The sequence below is a fragment of the Patella vulgata genome, chromosome 4, assembly GCF_932274485.2.
Source record: "Patella vulgata chromosome 4, xgPatVulg1.2, whole genome shotgun sequence".
Taxonomy (NCBI): domain Eukaryota; kingdom Metazoa; phylum Mollusca; class Gastropoda; family Patellidae; genus Patella; species Patella vulgata.
The window spans coordinates 47852551-47875556 of record NC_065882.2 but is presented as its reverse complement, the minus strand read 5'-3'; the positions used below and the strand labels follow the sequence as shown (position 1 = coordinate 47875556).

The following is a 23006-nucleotide window of genomic DNA, read 5'->3' as shown; positions in this document are numbered from 1 at the left end:
ATTGAGCACCTTGAAAAATAAGTGACTGGATTCCGTTGGCGAAATAAAATGTTTTAAAAAAAAAATAATAATTGGCTTTTTTCTGACTGCTTAAAATTTGAAAATAGATGCCAAATACAGACAGAAAGTTGTAGACATGCGAAAATGTTACCTCATTAGTCTGCTGAACGAATTCTAAACAAATTAAAATACTGAAACTACTGCTTAAAACTCAAAATATAAAGTAGTTAAAATACAGCTAGTGTAATTCACTGTTTATTGACATTCAAATTGGACTATCAGCATAATCAGAGTAATAAAAATTTGATCTATAGAGGTGTAATGAAGTTTTATTGGATTAAAATCTGATATCAGTGTAACAATAACATTAGCATTATTGTCCATTATTAGCATAAAGCATTCATGAATTTGAATTTAAATCAGTGATTTATTTAATGTGGTCAGTAAATCAAACCTCTTCATATGTATAACATAACCTTATACCTAAGGGCTCTCTATCTATCTATGCCTTATCAATTCTACACTCAAATATGTCCCTGGAGCAATAGTTCATCAAACTTCAACATGAATGATTTATATTATATAGGCCGGGCCTCTATATTGATCTTAATATATAATGTATGGCTTGATTTGTTCGCGATCCGAATGTCATGCTTTTGTTTAAGTCCACTCGACACAAACTAGGTCATTTCAGTACTACCAAATGATTCAATTTTATATCAATAATTCACTTGTGTGTAGGGGACTTTAGCAGTGGGGAGGAACCAGAGAAAACCCATGAGGTTGGACAGGCAACCCTACTCCTTGTCATATACTTTCGGGAAATCGATACTACGCTAGTTGACTCAATGACAGACCTTACGATACAACGCACACGTACTAACCATTCGGCTGTATCGCCCCCCTATAACAAAGCTTTGTTTGCGATATCACTCAGTGTAGAAAACTAGAAGCAGAGGTTAAATCTCCAATTAACAACAATAACGTTTTGATCAGATGATTTAATTTTAGTTAATAAAATGAAAGAACATTGAGATGAATTACATATTACTTGTATGTAAAAACTTTAAAAAACACAACATAATGTTAAAATATAAAATGATAATTACCTAATGAGTAGAGTAAACATGGTGCAAATTTTAAAATTAGTTTAAATAATATTTTTATCCCCCGTGCTCTGGAATGACTATATTTTGCACACACGAAAAAGCATTTCTTTGAATTGAAATGGTCATTTATTTGCCTCATAAATTCAATAAACGAATCAATGAATAATAACAATACCTGGAAATAAAATATACTAAATAAAATATATTAATAATATCAAAATGGTTCAATATAGAACCAATAAAATTTAAACATGCATTAAATGTCCCCTTGCGCAAAAGATGGAGTATCTACTACTGCCATCAATAAAAAAAATTGAGCATAAAAAATACTCATAAAATTCACAATTATTCAAAAAGCAATGATAAAAGAGCATACACAATACTTGTAACAATTCACCATTAGTCAAAAGAACAATGAAACATGAGCATAACTAATACTTAGGAATTTCACCATTATTCAAAATTGCAATGAAAATTGAGCATAAATTATAGTTATAAAATCCACAATTATAGAAAAGAGCAATGAAAAATAAGCATAAAGAATTCAAAATTGTTATTAGTAAAAACTAACTGGTGGAGGAGGGGTCCGAAAGAGGAGTCACTTATGATATAACATCATGTTCTTCTTGTATTATTGTTGAAATATAGTTAAGTTTATCCAATTAGCTATACCTAGTAACAATCAACATACAGAAATTATGATGAACTTTACTTAATTGCTATGAAATGATTATGATAAAGAATAATTGGTATCAATGTAAGTTATGCTATTATTCACAATAACTCTTGTGACAAATACAGTTTGTTTATGTATATCATACATATATTCTCTGATAGTAACTTAGTTGTGGTCACAATTATTTTAATTGGAAATCATAAATCAAAGGATTCATATGAAGGTGTGTGAAGTAGAAATTCAAGATGGCTACACCCACCACATTACAGGTACAGATAAGTTTAAATGTTCGTTCAGTCACTGAACCGAATAATAGTGAACATGAAATGATGAGGGGCATACAGGATATATTTTGTATTCATTTGTGTGATGTCCTCTTGTTATATCCTTCTGTATAATAAAAACATTAGCCAACTGTTAACATACTATTCTCATCCTGGTATCCATTTTGTATTTTATAGGAGAAGGCTGATAACTTTGTCATGGCTGCCTTGTTTTGTGCCTCGGAAGAAGGAAATGTAGATGGACTGAAGGAACTGTCCGAGATGGCCAACAACATAGACCTCAACACAGCTAATAGGGTAAGTTATATAATTGGGAAATTGTTGTTGACAACAAAAGGAAACCAGACAGACAGTCGTGATTTCAGAAAGGATAATACCCCACCACCCCCCACCCACCCCCTTCAACAAGCCCAGTGGTAGAAACAGTGAACATACTCTGCCTAATGGAAGAAACCTGTAAACAAATGTGGTGATGGGAGGTAACAGTGCCCCAGCATAGTTGAAGATTTTATTAGGTGTTTTACGAAAACACCCCTGGGCCAACAGTGTCAACAATGAGAGACTTTTCAATAGAAATACCCAACACCAATATTCTAAAAGACAACATTACTTATAGATACAAATATTAGTCATGTCAAGTGGTCGAGCTTACAGGTAAAACAAGTTGGGTGGCATGGGGGAAATGTTGGTCACTGATCAATTAACATCAGATGACATGTTGACAGTAGGATGTAATTAATGACCTATCTTCCTGTCACTGACCTTAATTATCCTTAATATACAAATTTTTTCTTCAAAACAGGATATCTTGCTGTCTTAGTGATGTTACTCTTAGTTTTTATTTTATAAGAACATGAGCTAATTGCAAATAATATCAATCTATTTAACTAGTGGAAAGAATCAAAATTATTTATTATTTTTCCTGAACACTGTTATGTTAGATTGTTGATTTTGGTAAATTTTACATTGTGTCACTGTCAACTGAAATTCAGAGGTGTTTTTTTTCAGTACATTCAATTGTTATTTATTCATAGAGATTTATTGCTTCAAGGACTTCAGTTCAATAGATGACGTAATAAATACCATTTATTTTACCTTGAAGCACCTGTATTTAATACTTTTAATAATGGACACTAGTAAAATCAGAATAATAGGTGCATTGTTTAGTTAATAGCCTCAATCTATAAGTTGTCATTCAGGAGGTAAATACTATTATTTTAATAACTTATTTATATATTACAGCATGGTGAAACAGCAGTACATATGGCAGCCAGTGGTGGTCATGTTGAAGTTATAAAGTTTCTACAGTCTAAAGGTGTTGATATTGCTGTCAAGGACAAGGTTAGCTTTTATCTCTTATTTGTGTTATGCTCTTTTATGGTTTTGTAGGTATATTCTGGATTAGAAAATATTTCCCTTACACATTTGAAAAAATAATACTGATAGATTTATTTACACTAAATTAATAAGTGGCACACTGCAATCAAATCAAGATTTGAATCTTTAATCTTTTTAAAATTCAACAAATTTAGTAATTGATTTTTGAGGATACCATGTACATATTATGGGATTTTATGATGGATAATACATTGATTGTACATGGCGAGTTACTGAATGAAGTCTAGTTTGTGATTGCTGGGGTAGAATTATAATACTAGAGCAACAGGCCAGGATATATTGATTATATACTGTATACCAATTTATGAAATGTTATTTATTTAAAATTTATACTGTATAGCATATAGATATAAACACTTATCTTGGAATAAAGATCAAGAGATGTCCTAAATTTAACAATAACATGATCAAATTTAGTATCCAGGCTATCAACATATGTATTTCATGTGTTATGTCATGCCTGGAATTAAACTACTTACATAAGCTTACAGAAAAAGAAATAATTACATGCAAGGAAGAGGAACTTAGTATTTGACTGATTTAAACGAAATACACTGACAGGAAAAAAAGTAATCAAAGTATGAATTTAAATATTTATCTGCTTTTATATATCAGCAAGGAGATAGTGCTGTCTATGTAGCAGCTAGACAGGGTCATCTAGATGTATTGAAATGTTTTCATGAAGCTGGTGTACCATTAGATTCACTCAATAAGGTAAATTTGCTTTTTATTTTAAAATCTAACATTTTTACTAAACAACCTTTATATAGTAAAGAGTTATTTTTATCCTGGTATTGTCAATGTTGATATTTCGTTTTCATGTCTGATTATGAATTATGGCATTCTATACTGAAGGGTTGATTCTGGTTTTTGAAATCGGACCTTCACTAGCAAATATGAATCAAACTAGAACTGTGACGCAGTGATGACGGATTTCACCGGCGCCACGTTGCTCTTGAAATGACAACACTTCCCGTAACGATGAAAACGTTAAACAGATTAAATAAAGTTTTTATTATTATTATTATTATTATTATTTCCACATGAGCATTGCACACGTTATAAAATGGACGCAGAATTAGCCAATAAATGCACCAGTATCAGTTCCATTTATACAACAAAGACTCAACACAATGACATCACTTCCGTTATCAACAAACTATTTAAACTGGATAACAGAAATAACTACTTTGATTGTTCTTTGCATGACAGAAAATTGATTAAAATTTGAACAGAATTAACCCTTTTCTAAAGCCTTATTAAAATGCAAAAAAACTTAAAAAGTGATCCTGACGCAAGGGAAGACGATAGAAACATTTTTTTGATATCTATATGATTGTATTGATTCATACTATTTGTCCATTGAAATCAGATATTATGATTTTATACTAATAATGAATATCATTTTCTTCAAACAAATATTTGTTTTGGAGGCTAAAAATACTGGTTTTGCCAAAATGACATTACTTCCGGTGATAATGAAAATATTAAATTAGTTTTATGAAATCGTAAATGGCATTAGGCATCATGTGTTGAAAATTTTATGATAATCAAATATAATCGACACTTTTATGGATCAAAATTCTTCAAAAGTGGCCTGTTGAAAATTGTCTATTTTTCAGCAACTGAACAAGTTAGAAACTACTTTGTGATATCTATATGAACACATGGGTTCATTCTGTTTGTTGATTGAATTGAATATCTTAATTATAAACAAATAATAAATACGACTCAGTTGAATAAAATATTTGTTTTGAAGGCTAAAAATACAGTGAAAATGTTATATTAGTTTGACCTAGTCAAATGTTGAAAAAAATTGAAATTTGATTAATAATTGAAACTTTTACAGGCAAATGAAACATAAAAAGTGACAGATGCAAAATTGCCTATTTCTCAGCAACTGCTCAAGTTGGAAACTAACTGCGGTATAGATTGTCTTTGTATGGAATATGCTTGTAATTTGCTTAATTTTACACCTTTTTTCACCTTTTAATCGAATGACACGAAAATGAAATCGAAATTAAAAAATACTGAGATTTAGTTATATCAGATTTAAAAAAAAATATACTTGTTTTCAAAAAGTGGTACTAAACTGTGGAAGTGTCAAAATTGTAGTTTTTGCTAAAATTACCTCACTTCCGGTGCTGACAGGAAACTTTAGCAGCAACAAAAGAAATGACACTTGGGACCACTGAGCATATGAACTTCGTTTTATACAAATTGAACAATAGATAATTAATCTAGGACCAAAAAACTGAATTAGCCCATGGTGGCCAACTTAAATTACTGCGACAAAAATTGTTCACATTTTTGCTCAAGTCCGATGACTTTTTAATCCTGTGTAAAATACCATCAAAAAATATAAATAAAAAAGTTTTTTGTAAAAATTTAAATTTTCTAAATTTGGTGCCTAATATCTACGAAGATTTGCTGAAATCAAAAATCAAAATTAGCGTGGCTAAGTGACCTGTCTCCGGCTATTCCAAAATGTATTGAAAGTTAAAATCCAATGATTATTGTTAAAATTATGGCAGTATATTTTTAAAAATGATAACTCCGGTGATTTCAGACATTTCGCATTGTCGCAGAAAGTTTGAAATAGCTTTATTCTCTAAGTCACTGCAACAAGCAGTTATAATAATAATAACTAGATCTACCGGGCAGATATGAAAGCTTTCATATTCATGGTCACTTCCTGTCATATGTCATGGGTTATATAAAGAATCTCAACAAGAAAAAATAATTATTAAAATCGGTCAAAAACTTATGAAGTTATAAGCCTAAATATAGCGAGAAACATTTCACCTGGGTGAAAAAATAAAGGGAAATAACTGAGACTTGTATTGCCATAATCGGATTGATGTCTCGTTCCAGAAGATTCAGAAAAATGGATCAATTCGTTTAAAAACGGGTCACATCACAAAATAAAATGAAAATGGCGGGAAAGAACTCAACAGGTGGCGGGAAAAATATCGAAAGATTAAATGAGATAACTTTGAATGCAACTTATATTTTTGGAATCAGATTGACCTCAGCTGTTCGAATATTCAGGGCAAATTTGTAAATTTTGATGAAACTTGAAATATAGGTCTATCTCCCAAAGAGCTTGGATCCTTTCGATATTCGTGCATATTGGACCATAACTTCCTGAATTATGGCCCCTGATTGTACCAAACATCGCGTTTTTAGCTTGTGGTCTCAATGCGGTCTCAATTTTTATCTGATTTGAAAAAATTTTTGAATATATCATCGTTACACCTCAGTGTAAGTTGGGTTCAAATTTCGGGAAAATCGAAATGAAACTGCCGGCCAAAATGGCTGCTCTTTTTGAACGCAAATTGTGTAAGGTTGTTGACCATCTCGGTGACGAATTTTCGAAAATCTGAAATAGAAGGTGACAATGACTTTCGTCCAAGGCACTCAAAGAAAAAAAAAAATTTGTAAAATAGGTAAAAAACCCCACCAAGTTATGACTATGCATTGTTATTTTTTACTCAGTGTGAGACCCTAATGAGTCTTTTTGTATGATTACACCCATGTACAAACCATTAGAGAGAAAACTATTCATTATTACCATAGGATTAACTTCAACTATTTTATGACACCTTCATATTAGTGCGTGATTTTAGTTTGTTTGTGGTGAACAACCATGGATGTATGGTATGTGTAAACTGAAAGATGTGCTTAAATTTAAACAGAACTGACTTGATATTCTCAGTACAACTCATGTTAATAATGTACCATACTTGACAGACGTCGTGTCACATGAACAAAGTTAACACAGATAAATCGTGTAGGAGGCTTTAGCAGACGATTTGACATGAACAAATATATCTGCAGATATAACTAATACCCCAGACACAGTCATTATTATAGATATGGATTGTCTGTGGCTTATATAGTCTGAAGACAAAATTGTTTTTAGATATTTCAGCATCCTTTGACATTCAGACTTAATGTTGGTTTTGTCAAGATGACCCCCAGTGCTGAGAGCATTATCTGATTTTTTTGTAAAAATTCTCTATTTCAGTCGAATGAAACAGCTTTACATGTTGCTTCACGTTATGGTCATAGCCATGTTGTTGATTATTTATGCAGTTTAGGTGTTCCAATCAATGTTCAGGACAGTGTAAGTAATCTACCATTTTCTATTGTTTTTGGGTGTTTTATTATTTTTTTTTTTAAAAACAAACATTTTTGACAGGCTTTGAATTCGTTTTTGATTAGCCAGTTTTACTAAAGAGTCTGAATATAACAATAAAAAAAAGCATGTATATTCCTTGATATTAAAATTAATTGTTTGGCTTAAATTTAATTATTACAGTTATTGCATGATATATCATTCCTTAGTGATTAATAGAATTTATTTTCCATTTTAAAAATGTTTTCTCTTAAAATAACTGCTATTTGAAAGACTAAAATACATAAAAGATATAAAATTGAAGTGTCCCCCTCAAAAAATAATTGATTATTGTTTTGAATTTTAACAATGGTGATTGGTAATATTTTGGGGTGATGAATTCAAGGGTAATAACCAAGGTTGTTCTAATTTTGTTTTTCTAACCAAAAATACGAAAATGTGACCTGGCCAAGTCGTAGATTGAATGATAGATTCTGACGAATCCAATGTGTATAAGATAATCAGATATTGGTGTAGATATGAATCAGCCATCTTAATTTATTACTCAGTTTCTGATTGTGATTGTGGCCAATTTTTTCCTATAGCTTGGTGAAACACCAATTCACAGTGCCAGTTGGCATGGTTATGTTCATATTGTACAAACATTGTGCTCAGCCGGTGCTCTCTTTGATATTCAGAATAAGGTATAGTCATCGTATTTTTATCTCTATCTTTGTTACCTAATATTTTGTATTTTGATAACAACCACTTTTATAGGAAAGGGCTAATTAATTGATTCTCAGCACACTTTTCTTTTTAAATATATACAGCGCATATAATATTGTCCACTAAGCAAATATGTGAGTTCACAATTCTTTTAAACAGATGAAGTAGGAAGACATCGAGCAAAAACAACCAAGTTGCGATGTTGCTTTTACAAATTACATAGTCAAAACTTTTGCCTTTTCTGGTCTGGGATGATGAAATATTGATAACTTGGTTTAAGGTCTTTCTAATTCAATATTTGGACTGTCATATGCATGTAAATATTGAAAGATGTATAAAATTTTATATGAAAACTTGCAAACCAACTAGTAAAGAATATGTTGAGCTTACTAATTTAACTTTTAACTTTTGTGACTTGAATTTAAGACCCCGCCCATCCCACAAAAAAAAAAAAAATTCTGCTCATTACTAATAGTTTAGTTGGCATTTTGTGTTGCGCGCATTATTTGAGCAAATATCAATTAACTGAGATGTTGTCATTGAGGGTGTATGCTGTGAAATACTTAACAAACACTACACAATCTGTTAACAAATGTATTTATAATACCAGTAGCTCGATTCAGTTTTGGAATGAATTACGACTATTTTTAGATCTATACCATGTATTATGACCCCTCTTTATGTAAATTGCATATTGCAGACATTTAAAGGGGTTCATTTTTATACGCCCACCCTTTCATGTGGACATATTATGCCGTCGCCCCTGTCCATCCATCCTCAATTTGTTTGTGGACACTCTACAGGTCACAATTTTTATCAGATTTAATGAAACTTGAAATATAGGTCTGTCTCCCAAAGATCTCAGTTCCTTTTGATATTGGCATGTATCGGACCATAACTTCATGTTTTTAGCTTGTGGACGATCTAGAGTCACAATTTTCATCTGATTTCGATGAAACTTGAAATACATGTTTATAACCGAAAGATCTTGGTTCCTTTCGATATTCGTGAATATTGGATTGTAACTTCCTGAATTATGGACCCTTATTGTACGAAAAATCATATTTTTAGCTTGTGGTCCCTCTAGAGGTCACAATTATTATCCGATTTAAAAAAACGTTTTTAATATATCACTGTTCCACCCTAATGATAGTTGAGTTTGAATTTCGTGAAAATTGGTCCAAAACTGCCAGACAAAATGGCCGTCCCTCGTACGCAAATAGTCTAAAAATATGGTATATCAAGTTACTGGACCCTCTAGCGGCCACAATTTTTATCCGATTTTGATAAAACTTTAAATTTATGTTTATATCACAAAGATCTTGGTTCCTTTCGATAATCGTGCATATCTTGCCTGGCAACCACTGGTTAAATTCCTCAAAGATACTTATCAGTTGCAATTTTTGTTTTGTTTTTAAATGTGGTTGTATATTGCTGTGAACACTGTAGAATCTACATTTGTTATTTGAATTAGTGAAACAAAGATGCCAATTGTATTTCTAAAGACAAATGTAATCTGTATGAAATTTATTCACTATTCAGTTTAGTGAATTAAAGAAACCAATTAAATTTCTACAATTTACGGGCCTTGTTTTACTTTGTAGAATCTTGTGAAGACTAACAGCAAAAGTTATCATCTAATCTGTTTTAAATCTGTTATTAAACTATGAAGCCTATTTCACTTTGTAGAATTTTGTGAATGCTCTAACAACAAAAGTTACCATCTAAAGACCAAACTGTTTGAAATCAATTTGATTAAAACACAGATCCTATTTCGTTTTCATTTCAAAATTTCGTTTTACTTGTCTTTACTACTAATACTACACTAGAATCTGGATGAGTTGTTATATTACTGGCCTTTTGGTTGAAGTGAGGGATAAGCCAATGAAACGGTCTGTTACGGCGACTTCTTGGCAGGCCATGCACAGAACTGTGGGTAAACCACTAGAAACATCGACGCTGATTGATTAATCAATGTCTGATGTCATAAGGTCATAAGCTGCTCGTACAACCGCTGACACGACCTTCGAGTACAACTTGTCAGATCTTCATGTAGTGTAGGCCATCGGAAGTATAAAAAAAACGAAACGAAATATAAATCTGTATTTTAATCAGATTGGTTTGAAATTTATATGTATTATATATACTAGTAAAATGAAGAAACAGCAATGTAACAATTTCTTATAATTATTTATTGTTACAGTATAAAGATTTTGCTTTTCATTTGCCTTAAGATTAAAAATGCAATAATGTTCTCGACTACTTGTGAGTGATGTTTTATTGCCTGAAAGTGCAATAACTTTCTCGACTACTTGTGCGTGTATGTTTTATTGCCTGGCAGCCATCTTTTTTAGCAGTTAGTAGTGATAGGGTATTCAAGCTCTTATTAAAGCATTTGATATTACTTATTTATATTTATATTGAGAGCTTTGAATTTATTACTAATATTACATGTGTACATTGTTTTGCAGGAGGGAGAAACGTCTTTACATAACGCATCGGTTCGTGGAAATTTAGAATGTGTTAAAATTTTATTACAATATGGTGCTCCTTTAAATCATATTGATAAGGTATGTTTTTATTATAATGTTAGTGTCAATAAAAGAGGGACCACTTTAACATACTTCTACAATTTATAGCCATTAAAAAGGAAATTCTGTTTGCAGTTATTGATAGTAAAGACTCTAATATTCATAAAAGTTTAATTTTCAATACACAGGATATGTTAGGTTAGAAGGACATGAAAGGATAATACTGAATTGTAAATAAATGTTTTCAATTTTATCAAAAAAGTGTATTAAAAGAACTATTTATAGGAATGTTTTAAATAAAATAGCTAAATATTATATTTGGGTGTTATTTACAGCACGGTAGTTCAGCGTTACACATGGCATGTAACAGACATCATTCCTCCATATCTAAACTTTTATTAAACGCTGGTTGTGAAATGGATCTTATTGATAAGGTAAATTTCTTCTTGTTTTGAATTTTTAATAATAAAATAATAGAGCTATAAAATAAGTAATTTACATTACGTTAGATATTAAAGTTAATGTAAAATTTATATTTTGTAAAACTCCCATGCTAAAGTTAACTGTCGAACACTCATTGTACAATTATATAGGAATGTTTGAAAGTTTTTAAATCTTTTTTCTGCAGGAAACTGGGGAAAGTGCATTACATGCTGCCTCTAGAGAAGGATTATTTTCAGTAGTACAGACTATGTGTAATTATGGCTGTAAAATAGATACTGTTAGTTGCGTAAGTCAATTCTTATTATGTTTTTTGTTTTTTTTCAAGATTGTGGTGAGGTTTTCTTTCTGTTATGCATTATAATGTATCTGACAAGTAGAAGGAGTAATTAATAATTCACTCTTATTAATGATAATTTCAGGATGGGTTAACACCACTTCACCTTGCCAGTAAAGCTGGTCATATTGAAATTTGTCGCTGTCTTCTACAAGCTGGTGCCAATCCAGATATTCCAAATAAAGTAAGTTAAATAGAGGATATTTTTCGTTTTGTCATGAATAACATATTTTATTTCATCGAGAAGCAAGAAAACTTATATTTTCACGAATGCGTTGCATGAGTGAAAATATAAACGTTTTCTTGCTTAGAGATGAAATAAAATATGTTATTCATGACAAAACGACAAATGTTCTATTTATTTTATGATTTTACAATCATTTTAGGTAAAAACAACTAGCCAGTGGAATAACACTTTTATTTCACTGATAAAACGCGGTATTCCACTACTGATCATAAAATAAATATATTTATAGATCAACAAAATTTGAAAAGAAAATTAAAATGATAATCGGCAACATAACAAACATTGCATGTGTGTGCTAAAACCAGGTTGATAAATTTTAATGATGATGTTGTTTGTTCTTCAGGATGGTGTTACTGCTGAAATTATGGCCTTAGCACAGGGATTTACTGCTATAGCTGATTTATTAAACAGGGTTAAAGGGGTAAGTTTATTATTATTACATGCATTTCTTGGGTTTATTTTGAACATTTAGGCATCATTTGATACAGCCCCATTACTTCATAGCCTTAAATATACATTAGTTAAGTGTTTTATAAAGAGTTGGCCATTCTTGCTATAATAATTCAAAAATAGATGATTAAAAAAAAATGTTGAAGATTTCAGTCAAATTACTTTGTTCTGAACGGGATTGTCACCGTTGGAAGTTTGGGCTAGAAATAGGCATCAATTGTGTCTGCACCGTCTATGAGAATTGGCTATCGTTTGATTGACATACGATAACTCCAACCACATATTCTCGATTATCAAGTGACCTGCTCAATGGCTATGGTAGCCTCGCTTGGCAGGCCTTTGTAAATAAATTTCTAATTAATAATTTCTATAACATCTGAAGCCTAAATAAAGACTTGTAATAGGCAGATTTAGCTCTTGCATAATGTATGTTTAAACTAAAGGTCTTGTAACTTGTTTTTAGAATAATTTTTAATGAGGATTGAATAGAGGTTTCTACTTACGTTTTTATTTGATTTTTTGCTCATGAAATGCATAAATTTCTATATAATATTTCTAAAAATGACATTAAGGTAAATCTATATAATTATTTGTTTTTAGGAGAAGGGACAAATTCTCATAAACCAGTTAATACAATCTGTACAACCATTAAGTCGAGTCAAGTTAAAGTTATTAGGATCAACAGGTGTTGGTAAATCTGCTCTCATAGAAACTATGAAATGTGGATTTCTAGGAAGTTTCTTCCGACGTGGCCATCATACATCTAAGGCTAACACTCCTAGTAAAAGCCCAGGTAATTTCTTCCTGTATCTTACTAGTTACCTTGCAGTACTATAGAATTCTAAATTATGTTTATTGACTAACATTCTATTGCAGAAAAGTAAAGTATAAGTTCTGTATACAAGTATAAGAAAAGTAATATATCTTTTGAAATATCATTTTTATTGAAAAATGTCAGTTATGTTATTTAAATGATTTATCTGTTTCAGGATCTCGTAAGAAGTTATCTCGACAGTTCAGTCTTCCAACACCGTTAAATTATTCTGTAGGTAATCCTGTTTATACAAAAGGTATTGATGTTCAGCAGATCAATGTACAAGGTATGTTTATTTATTTTTTTTGTAGTGTGAGTGTTGGGTGCTAGATGATGGTGTACATTATAAGATCTGTCATACATCCCATACACATGTATCTGACAAGATGAAGTGTTTCATGAGGTTTTTTTTAGAGTTTTCCAGTTTAGACCCTTAGTCCTGAGACCTGAAATCACCCAGGTTGTGTTGAGTGGATGATTGAACCAATCTTTCTCTTTTTTGATCTTTCTGATCATTATTTAAGGGATTTTTAATCTATTCGACCTCACAAACTAAAATACTGTTAAAGTTGAATTTCTAAAAGAAATATCTATCCAGACAATATTTACAAAAGGTCCAAATCCACTTTTATCCAAAAACCTTGGCTATAGATTTTAACACATCTTCTTTCAAATTTGATGTGAAGCATTTGCGGTATGGAGGAAGAACCCTTGTGAATGTGATAGTGATCAGATTTCTTGAAAGTCCTTTTAAATTGGTCAACATTCAAATTTTCCTTTTAGATAAACTGTGCGCGCGTATTTCTATGTTCTGTGTATCAAGAAATTTTTTCACCTGTGTATAATTTCTGTTTACAGGTGTAGGAGATTTAAGTATGTGGGATTTCTCAGGTTACGAACCTTACTATATGCTGTATGATCATTTCCTGGGTGATACTAACTGTATTCATCAAGTTATGTTTAGTCTTCAAGATTCCTTTGACGAACAATTAGCCCAAGTTATCTTTTGGTTGAATTTTCTGAAGGCTAGAGTACCTCCTCAGTTCCCATTAGGTAGGTAACTGTTTATTATCGCAAATACTTGCTGCAGTCTGTACCCTGGTATTAGTTAATCCTCCACTGCCTGTACATGTACATGAAATATTTAACTGGTGACGTGATTAAGATGTCAAGTCATTTTATCTATAAAACAGGGCAATGCATTCTTTTGTTATGAAGGCAGTAAATTATAATGTTATTATTAATGAACCCTTTTTTGATTAAAATAACCGTTCATGAATATTTTTATGATTTTGTTTAGTTATAATTAAGAAAGGTTATGGATAACAAGTATATAATTTGATTTAATATGAAATCATTATGGTAACTTTTTCTATAGGCCATTGTGGACGACTACAAAATACAGCTAAAGTTATTATAGTAGCTACACATCCTGATAAAAAAGGTTGTCCTAAAAATAGTAAAGGAGAATACGAATCTGAAGGAGGGGAGATAATAATGGAGAAAGTATTACAGATGTTTCAAGCAGATTTGGATATTGTTAATAAACTGTTTGTTATTGATACTACTAATGCTAGTTCTGCTGATCTGAAAGCTCTCAAAGTTCAACTTGCTGAATTAAAGGCAGAAATTGTTTCGGTAAATGTTTATTTTTAATCTGCTTTCATTTCCATATTAAAAGTTAGGAAATAAATTTAGTGGAAAGATCGCCCTCTGTAATTATCATCCAGTTAGTCTTAATGCTGGGATTTCCAATTTCTATATAAGGCAATTTGTTTTAATCTGATGAATATTTATCAAAATGAAGGTTACTATTACTTTTATTGTACTTTTGTATTTGTAATGTTTATAGAACTATAATATGGTTTTGGGTTGGGTTTTTTTCATACAGAATTTACCTAAATCAAGTGGGTTTTTGGATGCTGTAGTTACTCAACTACCGTTATGGCGTAAAAGTTCTGTTGCTTATCCAGTATTGTCATGGCAACAGTTTGTAGAATATACTCGATTGAAAGTCAATCCTCTAGCATCAGAAGAAAACATGAAATTATTGGCAGAACAACTACAACTAACAGGAGAGGTATGTATAATTTTGACAAATAACCCTTCTGTAGTGAAATGCTGTGAAAAATTTGATTAAAAATCTAACCAATTCAATCTCTCACTATGTTAGTATAAGCCTACTTCTACTAGTTTGACCAAATGTACCAAAATTGGATCACCATTATGTTTTTACTGATACTTGTTAGCATGGCAAGAATCAAATATTAAGGAGAAGCTAATGATATTTGTATTTTATTTAGCTTGACATTCACATCTTTAGTATGAATCTAAAATCAGTGATAGATATTTTCACAGCTTAGGTTCAATCAGATTGAATAGATTAACAATCAAAAGATTACGGTTGGCGCTGGCTTTCGACAATAACATGAAAAAAAAGATGATGAATGTTGACAAATTTACAATTCCTCATGTCTTTGTATTTTTAAAATAATTGACCTAATTTTTGACAGATTTCCTTTTATTGATTCAACTATTACAATATTGTAGTTTTCATCAATTCCTCAGATGACTTTCAGAGACTTTAAAACAATTATCGATTTTAGAGGCAGTTACTAGCTATCATGTGACGGTTGCTAGATTAAATAATTTGATCACCAGTTAATTTGAACATGTTTATTGCACTATTATTATCATCAGGTCTTTCGCATTATAAGAAGAACATCAGGAGTGGTAATAATTTGCTACGTTTGTTGCACCATCAATATAATATAGTTGTGATGTTCTTACACCATGTTTCCTATGTCTGTATTACGTACATGTGTGCCTTTAAATATTTACATAAATATCTCAAAATAAATTTGTCAGCAATCTCTTCATTTTGAAAGGTCTGTCATTGATTCAAGTGCCGTTGTTTCGATCTCAAGTTTGTTCATGCCAAGGAGTAAGCTCCCTTATCCAATGTGGTGGATTTTCTCTGGTTTCCTCCCACTGCTAAAAAACCTTTATGTGCAAGCTAACTGTTGAAATAAAATTATACCAAGTTAGTCCCAAAATGGTCTAGTTTGTAGTGAGTGGAAGTTAAACCCCATTTCTCTCTCTTGTTTTAGAATTATATTTTGTAAATTTGTAAATGTATTTTATCCCTCATAAATATTTCCACTTTTTGTGCTGCTGCACCAATATTTTCTACATGTGAAAAAAATATCTTTTCATGTAGTCTACATTTCTTGTTGTTCGCATTGTGAAAGAGTATGTAATGTAATTTTTATCAAAAACAGTAGATACCAGTATGATATAAATGTGAAAATCTTTGTTGTTTATTTTAGAGTGTATTTTAACTGTTTTAGATTGTAAAGTGTTGCTCAAAATTCAACTTGTTTAATCTTTAATTTTTATGAATATTTGCTCCACATATTTTCCAATTCCCATTTTTCTAAGCAATATTCCAATTCTATCCTAAATAAAATGTTTCATTAGTTATAAGTTACTAATGTTATATAATATTATTGTATGCTATATTCTTTATTGTCTATGGCATATAGATGCAATAAAATGCACCACTTTTATAAATGGATGATTGTAAATATTGTTTGCGAGATACACTTTTGTTTCTGAATGTAACATCAGATCACGATAACGCTGTTGCCTGAAGTTCTGGATGTCATCGCACTACCATCCTGAGACTGACCGCTTCTTCCCAGCAGACTGGGTCTGCTAGAGACTGGCCAAGGCACCTTGACAAGACCAACACACTATCCAGTGACATCTACAGACTCCCAGCTTCTAGTTCTACTGCTACTGTGAGAGGTCCACATGGGTTCATGAAATGCTTGCTGGATGGTCAAACGTTGGATAAATCAACTCCAATACTGACTTCTGATTTTTTCCCCTTGTTACATTGTTAAGGCCCCCAAGGGTTGTTATTGATTTTCTTGTGTCTAGCCTACAATCTTGCCAGAAATCACATTTCAACTGCATTATGTCTAGTCCAGTCAAATTATAGGTGCATTTTCATTGTGTATCTTTAAATGCCTCTCAATCTGTTGTAATGAGATTTTGATCATTGAATGAATATATCCTAATTGTAAAAAGTATACATTATATTTTTTGTATTTTTTAGGTTGTTTATCTGCAGAGTGCATTTGTTCAGGATTTGGTGGTCTTCAATCCAAAATGGCTGTGCTCAGATGTAATTGGTACTTTGATGTCTCATGATAAAATAGTGCAATCTCGTATAACCGGCTGTTATTCTGTGGACGAATTTCATTTAATATTTCCTGATACGGAAGCCATAGATTTATTAACAGTGTTAGAAGCTTTAGAGCTTTGTACCCAGTGTGATAATGATGGAGATATCGAATACGAATTTCCCTGCTTGAATCTGTTGGAATCTTCAGATGATGTGTGGAAAAAAGACTCCAATTTACAAACTGATACGATCTATGGTGGCGTGAGATTACACACGAGTTTCCAGTCTGGTTCTCAGTTAAAATATCTCTTTCCTCGAATACAAGTGTATCTCAGACGTAACATGTTACAGGAAACGGATGATCCTGAAATAGACTTATATCAGTGGCATCATGGTAGTAAATATTGTTGTGGGGATCTAGAAGGGTTATTAGATACGGACAGAAATGAGCAATATCTCGAAATCAAAGTTCGTGGACCAAGGGATGCTAAATCATCTCTGTTTTTCTTTCTTGATGATTTTATAAACATTGTTGAACAAGTGATCGAGGAAGTCTGTCCTGGCTTGTGTACAGAACGTTATACTTTAAGTCCATCACAATTAGGTGATCATGGTAAAATAATCCGCAGTTATTCTCCCACGGAAATCTTACGAATGGAGATGGAAGGGCGGACGTCTGTTGTTTTAACAGGCAGTGTTACTGAGGATTTTCTAGACATAGTTTGCTTCGGTTCGGAAGAGGTGCTAAACAGTATTACGCCTGGTATTGACTTGGATATTAGCCATCTGTCTCTTCATTCACGAAGGTTGTTAAGTTATTTACTTGATCCTTCCGAACCAATGGGCCGAGACTGGTGTTTATTGGCTATAACTCTTGGTTTATCAGACATTCTCCCCAAAATAGAGTCTGAACCTAACCAAATCAGTCACACAGATAAAGTGCTAGAGGAGTGGTCCAAACGCGAACCATCTACCATTAGGAAATTAATTATGAAGCTAAAAGAATTCCATCGTATTGATGCAGTGGAAGCCATTTTGAGAACTTCGTCTATCTTTAAAATATTAAATTATGAGGATCAAAGTACTGATGAGAGTGCTGCTCAGACAACTGATGCTTCGACTAATACATTATCTAATCTATCCAGATGATAATTAAAGTACAGGCTTTATTAGGCAATGAACAGTATGCATCCGGTGTTTATTAGCTATAAATGAATGTTTTTGTTATGGTTTATTGCATGTAAAGAAAGGTTTATAAGGAATGTTTGTATATATACACCACTTGTTAAATAGCACATATAGATATATATATATATCCATACACACACTACCATAGTTAATGATTGTTTAATTGGGGTGGTAGTAATTACTTCTTAATTTCTTTTTATAAATTACTCTATTTGTATTTTTCTATTTCTGTATTTTAGTTTTTCTATCATATTTATGTTGATTTGTTAGTTTCATCTTTTTAATTTTGTTTTTCCTTTTATAAATTCAATACAAATCACTACCTTTTTGTTGTACATTAAAACCATACTCAGGTATTATAAAGTTAATAACATTATAGCTTATAATAATAATAAAACCATGGTTGCTTTGATAAGGTCTTACTCTTTCATTTTGATATAAAGTTTGTAAGTGATTCTATAAGGGAACATGAAATTAGTTTTCATTTTCAAAATTTTGCAGCTCATCTAGCATTTTTGATTAAGTGGATTGGATATTGATTTTGGCAGAACATTATTGCTAATTATTTAGATTCTAATGCAGTGAAATCTAGAAATTTGAATAAGATAACAAAGTTAATAGTATGCAAATTTTACTTGATGTAAGATTATCAACCTATATGATTGCATGTACTCCTATGCATACTATGAATTTGCGAAAATATTTATTATTTATGAAATAGCTCAAAAGAGTGTTTGCTAACTTAAATAAAAGTTCCTATATTAAAGGATTTTTATTATAAAGTGTACATGTTTTACATGTATTGATGAATTGTCTAGTGTTCTGTTAATCAAAATAATATGTCAACAGAAGAAATTTCTGTAGGCTTGTGTATGAATTACTTTAGCTTAGGAACAAAAACAAATGATATATAGTAATTGATAAACGAATATCCATTAGTATGTCAAAAACAAATGTCAGTGCCATGTAAATTTTGTTGATAATTTTTATTACATGTATAAATTGGGTATTTTGATAATTTGAATTCATTCTTCCGAGCTTTAATATATATGCAGCTTACAAAGTTACATAGCTACCATCCTATCTAAAAATTTAATATTGCATAATATTTAGTATTTTTCATACTCTCGTTATAGATAGCCTAAAGAGTATTGTAAATTTTGAATGCATGGATTAATTTTTAAAAGAATAAGCTGGTGATTGACATTAGTGTTATTGAATAGAACATTTTCGATACAAGCCATAAACTTTAAACGGCCACATTTAATGTGTACATATATTGTCGTCAGTCTCATGACCAGTGTTTGTTCACAATTTCTTGTACTGAACAGGTCAGGCTTCTTGACAGATTTTTTCAAATTTTCAGCGATTGGTCATTGGTCATTTTGGAGAGTTATTTCCAATTTACATTTTAACTTGAAAAATGAAATTCTTCATAAAATGTTTTACAATTCAGGGGAATTCTTGATTAGTGTATAAAGAAGAATCTGGTCGAAGGTCAAAATTTTCAGATGGTTAACCTTATCAAAATTAAGGAGTTTTTTCCTGTTTACTTTCAAATTACTGTAATCTAGTAAACACAATACAGAGTCAGAATAGATTTCATGATGGAATATTCTAAAACTCAATGACATTACTCATTACTGAAGGGATTGTGAACTGTTGTCTTTCGATTCACAATTCACCCCCCTCCCCCCTCCAAATATAACAGTATGCAAAACAAATATATTTAATAAATTGTCAATATTAAGTGTATATATACAAAACAATCTCTTGCCAACAAACCATTTCACTGTAATAGTATTCTCTATATTTCATTTTGTTCAGTATAATATATACCTTACAGATTTTATATAATCAAAGTTTTTATATAAACTGTTTGTCTCTTAATATATATACATACTATCTATCTTATTGATGTGTAAATTATATCTGCTTATTTATAATTTTTAAAACAAATTTATTTATAAACTGATTCAAACTGTTATTGTTTTTATGAAATGTGATGGTTTGAAATTGGTGCCTTCCATTTATTTCTAAAACACAAATCTTCAGACTATTTATTGTATTTTTTTTGTTTTCGAAGATATATAAACTTGGCCTTATATGTTGTATATGATGTGAAGGTTAGCCTGTCTGTGATATTATATAAACCAGAGTGCATAAATAAAATATATCAATATGCAACTTTTACATTATGTTCAGGTGTTTTAACCAAGTAATCTTTTATTTGCCAATCTGAAAAGAGAATTGACCTAAAATTGTCAACTAGAGATTGAACACTAATACATATAAACCCAAACTTTACACAAATGTATTTGATAGCAATAGATCGGAATTGGTCATCAAATAAAACACAATTTATGGATAACAATTACTATGGTTTATTAGGTTTCAACAAGATTACACAAGTTGTTATCAAGCATATAAACACAAATAAATATGAAATCAGTAAATGAAAAAAAGAACTCATCTTGTTTTACAACAACTTGAGGGTTTTTCCCCCTGGTTCAGATATAAGTAGTAGGTTTGTTTGTGTGATGACCGGTGTTGTTAAAACCAGACCTTATTTGCAAATATAAAGTATATAGATCTACTTGTATTTTAACATGACAATATATTGATGAATGGTTGTTGGCTGAATGTTAATTGCTTCTTATTTGAAAAGCATATAATATACATGTCATGTATGCATTTATTGTATATAAATTATTTATTTTACAGAATAAAATTAATTCGTTATGATATCCTTATCTAGTTAGTTTTTTGTATGGATTTAAAATACTATAGACTCTAAATACTGACTTAGTGTACATAGATACCTATTCTAGAAGCTCATTGATTAAACATACATTATGCAAGAGCAAAATCTGCCTATTGCAGGTCTTTCTTTAGACCTGAAATGTTCTATAAACTATTAATTAGACATTAATTAACTTATTCAAACCATAATCAAATCTCGATGTCATCTTATGTGTCGGATTTTCACTGGATTTGAATCCGATCTGCTGCTCAACGCTCATTGATGATTAAATCCAAAAATGGATAATCCAGACAATGTTTTTTATCATACCGACTTTAGTAGATGATTAGTAGATGATCGAGGCTAGGCTTAAAATTCAAAAGCTAATATCTCGGTTCAGAGTGGAGAAATTTGATTGAAATTTTCAACATATTCTATTTACGTTATCTATTTTTAAACCTTTATAGCCAGAACAGTCAACTCTTTATCTAATACATGTACATAGAAAGCTGTATTCAAAACAATCTATGGGTGTCATTAATATACTGTTGAAAATTACAGATGGCAGACCTATTGCACATACACTGATGTCTCTGTATACACAACTTAAGTGTTATAGTAAGGACATGTATAATGCATGAGAGGGTTCGTCCTGAAATTATGTTTAAACCAAGTTGATATAAGTCGTGGATATCTTTTGTTTTCTGTGCAATTCCTTTACAATGTTTCCAAGACGTGGTCAGCATGACTTTAGCCCCAGTTAGTAACTACAAGGGCTAGATGAAAAGTTCTATAAGCCTTTCTTTGAAAGACATGTAAAAAGTTGATGGTTTCCATTCCATTTATTTGTCTACATAAAGTCCCCTGCGAGGTGTGCATGTGATACTATCCTGGCCGCGGTCTCCAAAATGAAAAAAGATGTGACACTATCTTGGTCACGGATCTCCAGAAAATGTACTGTGACACTTATCCAATCAAGACTTCCACGTTGTGTATAGAACTTCAATGATTAAATAACTCTGGAGCACTGTGTGGTTATATAACTATGTTTATATATCTTTATAACATAGATAATACAAAGGTTATATAGGAAGCTACACATATCTATGACATTTTGCCTATACCGTTTTTTTAGGACTTCGAATTTTGTCTAATGGGTTGGATTGTTCGTACTTGCTTTTATTTTATTGAATACAAGCTAAATATAAGTTCCCAATCAATTATCATGTGTTCTGTGGCATTAGACTCTTCTTTCTAAGTCTACATGATGATCTGTATTCCGGCCTCTAAGCCTATGTCTCTCTAGGAACACCGCATGATGTCCCTTCTGACAAGATTAAATGATGTCTGAATTCCAGCCTCTAAGCCGAGCAGGCTGTAGGAACGTCTTTCTGAGAATACCAGATACAAATACCTTGAAGTCCTAATGGCGGCAAGAGCCACACGCTTCTTGATAGATCTACATACTGATCTATATCCCGGTCTCCAATGATGTCTGTAAACGCCCCTCCAGGAATGTCGCCATGTGTTCTCCGTAGGAACACTGAATGCTGTCTCAAGCAAATTTACTCGCACTCTTTTAATTCATATAAAACGTTTGATTACTGCTACAGTATCATATGATACTTTTATTATTCATCCAAACATATAATGCACAAGACGCCTTAGTTAATGATTCCTTAGTATTTTAGATAATGACTTCTTAGTTAGCGTGTCTTGAGTGAGCCCTGGTGCTAACTTAAGGCGCTAT

At 31.4% G+C, this 23006-nt stretch overlaps 1 protein-coding gene across 1 annotated transcript in view; it reads left to right on the top strand.

Moving 5' to 3' along the window:
• LOC126819252 (death-associated protein kinase 1) overlaps positions 1 to 21262 on the top strand; it is a 111946-nt gene extending 90684 nt beyond the window's left edge. Inside the window, exons 10-25 of the mRNA XM_050547189.1 lie at positions 2247 to 2366; positions 3312 to 3410; positions 4083 to 4181; positions 7498 to 7596; positions 8193 to 8291; positions 10785 to 10883; positions 11180 to 11278; positions 11473 to 11574; positions 11708 to 11806; positions 12213 to 12290; positions 12920 to 13112; positions 13309 to 13419; positions 13992 to 14186; positions 14512 to 14771; positions 15025 to 15213; positions 17257 to 21262. Of these exons, the coding sequence (XP_050403146.1) occupies positions 2247 to 2366; positions 3312 to 3410; positions 4083 to 4181; positions 7498 to 7596; positions 8193 to 8291; positions 10785 to 10883; positions 11180 to 11278; positions 11473 to 11574; positions 11708 to 11806; positions 12213 to 12290; positions 12920 to 13112; positions 13309 to 13419; positions 13992 to 14186; positions 14512 to 14771; positions 15025 to 15213; positions 17257 to 18474 (3159 nt within the window). The 3' untranslated portion in view covers positions 18475 to 21262. The remainder of the gene's footprint in view (positions 1 to 2246; positions 2367 to 3311; positions 3411 to 4082; positions 4182 to 7497; positions 7597 to 8192; positions 8292 to 10784; positions 10884 to 11179; positions 11279 to 11472; positions 11575 to 11707; positions 11807 to 12212; positions 12291 to 12919; positions 13113 to 13308; positions 13420 to 13991; positions 14187 to 14511; positions 14772 to 15024; positions 15214 to 17256) is intronic.
• The last annotated feature ends 1744 nt before the right edge of the window (positions 21263 to 23006 follow it).